We start from the raw sequence: 9912 nt of genomic DNA on the forward strand, positions 1-9912 counted from the left end.
AAAAAAAAAGGCCAGGCGCAGTGGCTCACTCCTGGAATCCCAGCACTTTGGGAAGCTGAGGCGGGCAGATCACCTGAGGTCAGGAGTTCGCGACCAGCCTGACCAGCATGGAGAAACCCTGTCTCTACTAAAAATATAAAATTAGCCAGCCGTGGTGGTGCGTGCCGTGTAATCCCAGCACTTGGGAGGCTGAGGCAGGAGAATCGCTTGAACTCGGGAGGCAAGGTTGCAGTGAGCCGAGATTGCGCCATTGCACTCTAGCCTGGGCAACAAGAGTGAAACTCCGTCTCAAAAAAAAAAAAAAGGAAGGAATTTGCCTAACTCCTCTAGTTGGAGCTGTGCCAGGGAGACCAGCTTCTGTATCTCCATTCATCGTCTCACTTAGCCATGTTGGCATGCCTGATAGTGGGTCACTGCCTGTCATCTGCAGGCCGATGATCCCAGGGCTGTGTTTTTGCACAGACCCCATCATCACAACTACCAGCACCACACTCAAAGTCCAGGTAGCTGGTGGAGGGTTAGTAACATTATTTTTATGTGCAAAGGTTAACACTGACGCTGTTAGTGAATATTCTCTAGCTTTCTATAAAGAAAACAACCTGAAGCTCATGAGATAGGTCGGTTTCTGTATCCTTAACCTGACCCACTTTTTCTGAAGGTTATGCTGTGAAAGCTGTGAGTATCACAGGCTAAAACATGTAAATTAACTGATACTTTGTCAAGCCTATAAAATTATTTTGTGCTTGGATTCTATAAGCTGTATGTCATTGAGGGAAACGTAGAAAGCCAGCTGCAGCAGATTTGTTCAGGTTAGTGTGACAGGCCAGGTACCCCAGAATTGACAGCTGACTACTTTCCTGTCAAATCCTGTTAATTTCAACCACGAACATTGATGGTTGAAATTAAAAATTAAGTATCAAAGATGTGTGTTCTTCTACCTTTAATCTCAAGAATCTTGTTCTGTTTCTTTTTTTTGAGACATCATAAAACAGCATGCCATCTCGTTTTTAAATGCCTCCTTTTGTAACTGCTGCCCTTATTCCAAACCATGTGTTCCGTGTTTTGTGTGGTTTAGTAGCCATGGTTACCATCATTTATGAACAAATATAGGCTCAGTGGCTGTGAATATCCATAAGAGCCACAAATTTTAGAAGATGTTGCATTTCTTCAGCTCTGTAACATCCCTCATTCTCTGTCGATCAACAGATCATAAATCTGGTTCCGATTGTTGACAAGCAGCAAGCATTTTCCTGCATAGTAATGCTGCTGTCGTCTATCACATTTCCAGGTACCCTGATTCCCAGGGATCCGTGTGTGGCCATTTGTGCTGCCTGGTGAGAATGGGAAAGGGTCTCCAGATTTCTTTCTGCCCTGAGCAAGTGGCAGGGTATATGTGGTTGGGCATTGGAAGCTGATAGACAACTGTGCAAATAAGTAATGTGCAACACAGTGCTTTCTCTGGAGGAATTTAATTTGTGGTTGCTGCAGTGGTGGTGGTGGTGGTTCTGCTTGACTTGTTTCAAGAAAATATACTTTAGGCATGAGACTCTGAGATGGTTGATAGCATGTTTTGAAAAAAATGGTGAGGCCTGTTGCAAAGTCCGGTTAAACCAAATGGATATTTAAACCGTGCCGTAGTGAGGTTGTTGATACTTTATGGCATATGCAATATGGATCATACCCTTTCTGTTTTTGTTTTCTGCTAGTGCCTGGATCAAAGTGGAACAGCTAAAGCCATATCATGCTCATAAAGAGGAAATGATAAAAATTAACAAGGGTAAACGATTCCAGCAAGCGGTAGATGCCGTGGAAGAGTTCCTCAGGAGAGCCAAAGGGAAAGACCAGGTGAGAGACAACAATGTTCACTTTCTACCAATGCCAGACTGGTGATTTTTGCGTAGCAACTAACAGATTAAATGTCACCCAAGCCCAAACCTTTGTTCTTCTGAAATGCCACTGGAGAAAGCTACTTCAGTTCTAAGGTGTCAGCATTTTGCTTATCAGCTTGAAACTCCATGCGGCTAACCTTTCTGGAGTAGGTTGTTGCTTTTAGGAAAATTGCTTGGACCCAGGAGAAATATCTAGCATTTGAGTCTAGCACAGGCCATTTCTTCCTTTCATAGCACACAGATTAGGAGCGTAGCCTTTGAAATATATATACTGCCTGCATTTAAGTCCCATCTCCTAGTTTTGGGACCTAGGGAAAATGACTTTCAATCTGCTTCTCCCATTGTCTGGGGATGACAGCAGAATCTATTCTAGGGTCACTGTGAGGAGACCACACAGAGTGCCTGTAGCAGCACGTGGCACCTGCAAATGGTGGTGGCGATGGCGACAGCAGCTGTGGTGGTAGTTATCATTATTATTATTAAACTTTCAGACGTCATCCCACAATTCTGCTGATGACAAGAATCGACGTAATTCCAGTGAGGAGAGAAGTAGGCCAAACTCAGGTGATGAGAAGCGCAAACTTAGCCTGTCTGAAGGGAAGGTGAAGAAGAACATGGGAGAAGGAAAGAAGAGGGTGTCTTCAGGCTCTTCAGAGAGAGGCTCCAAATCCCCTCTGAAAAGAGCCCAAGAGCAAAGTCCCCGGAAGCGGGGTCGGCCCCCAAAGGATGAGAAGGTTTGTTTTCTCTCTGCAGCTTCCGGGATTAGTGATGTCCTTTTAGTATAAGGTCGAGTTAAGCTCTACAGTATGCCTCCGCTCACGGAGTGGGAGCAGAATTCTGTGCTCAAGAATCCTGCAGGGCAGGTGCAGTGGCGCATGCCTTATCCCAGCAACTCAGGAGGCTGAGGCAGGAAGATGGCTTGAGACTTGGAGCTCAAGGCTGCATTGAGCCTATTGCACCACTGCACTCTAGCTTGGGTGATAGATTAAGACCCTGACTCTTATTTTAAAAAATAAAAAAGAATCCCATATTCCAGGTGAGAGACACGGCCTGGATGCAGGTGTGAAATAAGAGCATGAGGTAGGAGAGCAGTCCACTTGAGCCGGTGCACAAGGGCTGGCCCTGGGAAGGGCTTAGCAAGAAAGAAGGGAAGGCATTCCAGAGGTGGAGGGCACAGCCCGTGTGAGGCTCAGTGCTGGTGGAGATACTCTCGAGCAGAGAGAGGATAGTAAGGAGAGCAGAGAAAAAGGAAGCTTGTCCCTAGATCTTGGAGGGCCTGAAGATCTGCTGAAGCAGCATGGTACTAAAGCGTCTTAGAGTCAGTGGGGGCCTGTGAAGGTGATTGAGCCGGTGGCAGTGTGTGCTTCCCGTGTGTGCTCCAGTAGTCACAGAGTCCAGAGGGGAAAGTCTCAGAGTCAATTAGAAGGCTAAGGCTAGGTGTGCATTCATAAGGGGGTAATTGCAAATGTTGCAAGCAAATAGGTGAGAGGCACTTCAGAGGAAGAGTTCTTAAGATTCTGTAACTGGGTATATAGAGGATGAATGAGAAAAAGGAAAAGAGGATTTCCAGCTTCATTCCTGGGAAACTGATGATCACTTTCTTAGAGGAGTTGGGATATAGAGGTAGCTTGTGGAGAAAGAGTACCAGTTTGGAATGGCAAGAATTTGAGGCAAGGCCTAGACAGCCTGGGAGCTTGGTGTGACCTCAGGACTAGAAATGTAGATTCGGGAGGTGAATTTGTAAAAGGATATTTGAGTCCAGGCAGTGGGATGGGGTTTGTCTCAGGAAGAGAGGGAGAAGAGGGAAGGGCGGAAGCCTGCATTGCAACAAGAATGCCGTGCTCGGGGCAGGAAGGAGTGGGAGGAGCTAGCAAGATGAGATAAAGCAGCCAGGGTGCATCTCTTGCCTTCTTGCTGACAAGATTTGGGGCCAGTGTTAGAAGGCCACAGAGAAGAATTTCAAAGTGAAGGGGCCTGTGTCAGGAATGCGGCAGGATTGCCAACAGCAGGAAAAAGAAGCCAGATGGCTGGCAGAAACAGTTGGGTGATAAGGCCATGATGAAACACTAGACTTTGGATCAAGGCTCAAAAATTCAGACACCAGTGAGCCCAGGCAGGTAATGGAAGCAACTGTAGCTGACTGGACCTAAGAAGCAGTGGCACGGGTGCCAGGCACCCCAGCTGACCTGCCTTGGTGCTCAGAGCAGCAGGGCTGGCCATGGTCAGGGAGTCTGGAGAGGTCATGCTCCTTCCACAGGGTTCCAGCCAGCTTCTGCCAGGTTGTCTGTTTTTTCTCAAGAGAAACTGAAAGGCCAGGTGTGGTATCTCACACCTGCAATCATAGCACTTTGGGAGGCTGAGGCAGGAAGATCACATGAGCCCAGGAGTTCGAGACCAGGCTGAGCAACATAGTAAGACCCTTTCCCTACAACAAATAAATAAATAAATAGATAGATAAAATTGGCCAGGTGTGGTGGCTTATGCCTGTAATCCCAGCATTTTGGGAGGCTGAGGTGAGCGGATTGCTTGAGTTTAGGAGTTCAAGACGAGCTCTACAAAAACTAAAAAGTTGGCCAGGCATGGCAGCTCACACCTGTAATCCTAGCGCTTTGGGAGGCCAAGGCAGGAGGATCCCGTAAGCCCAGGAGTTCTAGACCAGCCTGGGCAACATAGGGAGGTGCCATCTCTATTTTAAAATATTTTTTTGCTAGGCGTGGTGGCTCATGCCTGTAATCCCAACACTTCGGGAGGCCGAGGCGGGCAAATCACCTCAGGTCGGGATTTCGAGACCAGCCTGACCAACATGGAGAAACCCCGTCTCTACTAAAAATACAAAAATTAGCCGGGCATGGTGGCACATGCCTGTAATCCCAGCTACTCGGGAAGCTGAGGCAGGAGAATCGCTTGAACCCGGGAGGCAGAGGTTGCAGGGAGCCGAGATCGCGCCATTGCACTCTAGCCTGGGCGACAGAGCGAGACTCCATCTCAGGAAGAAAAAAAAATTAATATAAATGAATTAAAAATTAGCTGGAGTTGGTGGTGTGTGCCTGTAGTGCCCCCTATTCAGAAAGCTGAGGTGGGAAGATCACTTGAACCCAGGAGGTGGAGGTTACAGTGAGCCAAGATTATGCCACTACACTTTAGTCTTGGTGACACAGCGAGACCCTGTCTCAAAAAAACAATAAAAAAAGAAAGAAACAAAAAGTACTAACTGGGCATAGTGGTACATACCTGTAGTCCCAGATACTTGGGAAGCTGGGGTGGGAGGATCACTTGAGCCCAGGAGGTCAAGGCTGTAGTAACCTACACTTGCACCACTGCGCTCCAGCCTGAGCAACAGTGTGAGACCCTATCTCAAAAAAAAGAGAAAAGCTGGAAATACAGGTTTTTATGTGAAATATCCCAATTTTAAATGTGCTTAGTTAAAAAATATGTCTTGGGTCCACAGAAACATATCTGTGGGCTGCCAGCGTGAGGCCTCTGGTGAGAGACAGCCCTTCTCACTGTTAGATGACCTAAGGCTAAGGGAGTGGTGAGAGCAAGAGCGGTGGTGCTGTCCCTGGATACCGTGAGCCCAAGGTTTGGAAAAACTGCCAGCTGCAGTGCAGAGAGAACTTTATAGGGAGCATGATCTAAATTGATCCACAAAAAATGTAATGTGACTTTTGAATTTATTTCCTGGAATCCAAAAGGAATCTGGGCTGTCAGATTTTACATTATTTCCCAAATTGATATTTTCTGGAATGTGAAGCCTCGCATCTCACCAGCGCCTGTGCCACCCTGGACAGAAACACCTTCTCATTGGATAAAGGGAAGTACAAAGGAGAGGTTATGACAAGGGCCCGGAGTTTGAATCACATGTATAGGAACTTAGCAAAGCATCTTTGCCTCAATTTCCTCATCTGATCGTTAGGAATTATAACAGTATGTGCCTCATAGGTTCACCGTGTGAGTTAAATGACTGACGTGGACACAGCACTTAGAACAGTACCCGTGTACAAGGCATTTGATCAGTTCTTTAGGTTTGTTTCACCGACAGTAGCCAGTTGTGCAGTGAGAACCCCAGAGGCCACTGCCCAGGCTTCCAGGGACTCGTCTCACAAGCTCCCGGTAAACAGCAGACTGCCCTTGAGTCTGAATTATTAATTTGGGGAGTAGTGTAGTATACCTTGGAGATACTGCAGGGTCGATTCCAGATCATTGCAGGTCACACAAACATCTTGGTTTCCCAGTGCATGTAAAAGTTAGATTTATACTGTAGTCTATTAAGTGGCACAATAGCAATATGTCTTTTAAAAATGTACATACCTTGGCTGGGCGCAGTGGCTCACGCCTATAATCCCAGCACTTTGGGAGGCCCAGGCGGGCGGATCATGAGGTCAGGATATTGAGAACATCCTGGCTAACATGGTAAAACCCTGTCTCTACTAAAAATACAAAAAATTAGCCAGGTGTGGTGGCGGTCGCCTGTAGTCCCAGCTACCTGGGAGGCTGAGGCAGGAGAATGGCGTTGAACCCAGGAGGCGGAACCCAGTGAGCCGAGATCATGCGTTGAACCCAGTGAGCCGAGATCACGCCACTGCACTCCAGCTTGGGCGACAGAGCGAGACTCCATCTCAAAAAAAAAAAAGCCAGGCGCAGTGGCTCACACCTATAATCCCAGCACTTTGGGAGGCCAAGGTGGGTGGGTCACCTGAGGTCAGGAGTTCAAGACCAGCCTGGCCAACATGTAGAAACCCCATCTCTACTAAAAATAAAAAAAATTAGCCGGGTATGATGGTGCATGCCTGTAATCCCAGCTATAATCCCAGCTACTTGGGAGGATGAGGTAGGAGAATTAATTGCTTGAACTGGGAGGCGGAGGTTGCGGTGAGCCGAGATCGCGCCACCGCACTCCAGCCTGGGCAACAAGAGCGAAACTCCATCTCAAAAAAAAAAAGTATATACCTTAAGTTAAAAATACTTCATTGCTTAAAAAAATGCTGACAGAGACACAAAGTGTGCACCTGCTGCTGGGAGAATGGCCCCACAGACTTGGTTGATACTGGGCTGCCACAAACCTTCAATTCGTTTAAAAAAAAAAAAAGTGCAATACCTATGAAGCACAGTAAAACAAAGCATAATAAAACCAGGTGTGTCTGTGGTCCAGGAGCTCTATCTGCTGTTGACCCTTCGAGGTGTCCCTCCTACCTGTTCTTTGTGCTTGGCCTGGCCCATAGTGAAAGGACATATGAGCAGGAGGGGACAGAGCTGGCAAGTGGTACAGGATGGAGAGCCGTTTCAGTTTAGCACCTTCAGACGGGTAGGGAATCGGTGCCTGGGCTTTGGAATTTTGGTGCGTTTTAAATGTGATATATCCTGTAGTCTCAGAGGAAGGTGTTTGTGTGTGTGTTGCTGTAGTAATTGTCATCTGGCTGGCGAGCTCCTCTCAGAAACACTGAGCAGCCACATAGGCTGATAACTGGGCAAAGCCCAGCTGAGTGCCATTCCGGGACATAATCTCCTGCCCCGTGAGGATTAATGGAAAAGACTGACCTTGATGGCGGAGGCAGGCAGGGAAAGGCTGGGTTTGTGTCTGGACCTGCGTGTAAGTGCTGCACCCCAGCAGCGCCCACCCACCCTCTTTCTGGGGATGAACTCTGGGCACAGCCCACCTGGATCAAAGTAGCACTGTCAGGTCTGTGACTCTCCCAGAATCCCAACTCAAACGAGGAGCAGAAGTTTAGGAGTTGGGGCCCTTCCTTAGTGCCAAACTGAGAGCTACAAGCTGCCTCCTCATTGTTCCCATTGGGTCATTGTGTCCTTAGGCAATTCCTAGGGCTGCACCTCCCCAGACAGCTGTGCTGCCCCAGCCACAATTGGCCATTTAAATTTAAATTAAATACACGTTAAAATGCAGCTTCTCCATCTCCATCACCCTATCGTGTGAGATGCTCCACAGTGACACTTGACTGGCGCCTGCTCTATCACACAGTGCAGATATAGGACACGCCCTGTATCATTGCAGAATATTCTTTTGAGCAGCTCTGGGCTGGGCCTTTCTCTTCCCCCAGAAACCTCTGAATTCAACAAATGTTTACTGAGCAATTCTACCATAGGCCAGATGCCTGGAGAGAAAGCAGTATAAAAGTCAGACAAGGCTCCTTCAGTAACAATTGAACCTGGACTGTATGCCAGCATGGGTTGTAGAGTAGGCGAAACTGGCAGAGTTCTTGCTTTCCTAGGATGTGCTTCTAATATGACAGACCCTGGAGCCAAATTCTGTCAGTCTGCTAGGCACAGTGGCTCACTCGCATAATCCAGTACTTTGGAAGGCCGAGGTAGGAGGATCACTTGAGGCCAGAAGTTATAACAAGACCAGTCTGGCCAACATAGCAAGACCCTATAAAAACAAAAAATTAAAAATTACAAAAAACGAATAATTGCAAATAAATAATAAATCTACAAAAAAGAAAAAGAAAAAGTTAGCCAGGCATGGTGGCGCACACCTGTAGTCCCAGCTACCCAGGAGGCTGAGGTGGGAAGATCACTTCTTCCCACCCCAGGTGGTTGAGGCTGCGGTGAGCCCTAATTGCGTCCCTGCACTCCAAGCCTAGGTGACAGAGCTAGACTATGCCTCCAAATAAATAAATTGTATCTACCACACCAGTGACTGACTCGGTGACCTTAAGCAAGGTTACTTAAGCTCTGTGTGCTTTAGTTTTGTATTCTGTAGAAGAAGATTATAATAGGGCTGGGCGCAATGGCTCACGCCTATAATCCCAGCACTTTGGGAGGCCAACGGGGCGGATCACAAGGTCAGGAGACCATCCTGGCTAACATGGTGAAACCCCGTCTCTACTAAACACACAAAAAATTAGCCGGGCGTGGTGGCATGTGCCTGTGGTCCCAGCTACTCAGGAGGCTGAGGCAGGAGAATCGCTTGAACACAGGAGGCAGAGCTTGCAGTGAGCCGAGATCACGCCATTGCACCCCAGCCCGGGCTATAGAGCAAGACTCTGTCTCAAAAAAAAAAAAAAAAAAAAGATCATAGTAGTTCTGTTTCATGAAGGGGTGAGAATTACATGAGAACGTACATATAAAATAGCACTTATAGTGACATCTAGCATGTAGTAAGCCCTATGAAAGCATTTTTTCTCTTTATGATCCACATCAGCATCATGTTCTGTGGGCAAAAATACAGAGAGGTCAGGTGAAGCCACTCTGATAAGGTGACATTTCAACAGAGTCCTAAAGCAAGCCTGAGCCAAGGAGATAACTGTCAGAAGAACGTTCCCAGTAGCACAAGGGACCCACGGCAGGCACATGCTTGGTGTGTTTGGGGCCTGGGTGGAAGGCCAGCAGGATGCTAATGAGTTGGAGAGCAGTGACAGGAGGAAGAAATAGGACTTGAGGTTGGAGATTGGCGTGGGATGGGTGGGAGATGGCAGAACTTGCAAGACCCTCCCTGTAGACCATGCTCATGAAGCCCGTGGCTTTACTATGTGAGACTGGAAGCCAGTTTTAGGCAGAGAAGTGTCATGGATCTGATTGGCCCTTTTGGTAGATGACTGGCTGCTGTGTAGAGACTAGACTGTGAGTGGAAGCCAGGAGATTTATTTTTGCAATTGTCCAGGTGGCCAGCAATGGCCTGAGCTTAGATATTGGTAGCCTGGATGGTGAGAAGAAGGGGTTGGGCAGATCCCCAACTATAAAGCCCCGTTCATTGCCAGTGATTAGAGAAGAGGGGTCAAGGAGGGCTCTAAAGATGTCGGCCTAGTAGAATGGAGCAGGCATTTTCTAAGACTAAGAAAACCTCAGGAGTAGTCTAGGCAGCAGGTGTCAGGAGGGCCACTGTGGCTGGAAGGGAGCGACTGGGGAAAGGGAGTGCAAGGTAACATCAGAGCAGTCGAGAGGGACCAGACCAGTGTTAGAATTGGAAAGAGGGGGCCGGGCGCGGTGGCTCAAGCCTGTAATCCCAGCACTTTGGGAGGCCAAGACGGGCAGATCACGAGGTCAGGAGATCGAGACCATCCTGGCTAAC

The 9912-nt window shown here is 47.8% G+C and overlaps 1 protein-coding gene across 1 annotated transcript in view; it reads left to right on the plus strand.

Moving 5' to 3' along the window:
- The window catches only part of GLYR1 (glyoxylate reductase 1 homolog (Arabidopsis)), a 58241-nt gene that overhangs the window by 14742 nt on the left and 33587 nt on the right, over positions 1–9912 (plus strand). The window contains exons 3-4 of the mRNA XM_011978495.1: positions 1707–1845; positions 2381–2623. Of these exons, the coding sequence (XP_011833885.1) occupies positions 1759–1845; positions 2381–2623 (330 nt within the window). The 5' untranslated portion in view covers positions 1707–1758. The remainder of the gene's footprint in view (positions 1–1706; positions 1846–2380; positions 2624–9912) is intronic.

Source organism: Mandrillus leucophaeus, unplaced genomic scaffold (assembly GCF_000951045.1).
Source record: "Mandrillus leucophaeus isolate KB7577 unplaced genomic scaffold, Mleu.le_1.0 Scaffold195, whole genome shotgun sequence".
Lineage (NCBI taxonomy): Eukaryota > Metazoa > Chordata > Mammalia > Primates > Cercopithecidae > Mandrillus > Mandrillus leucophaeus.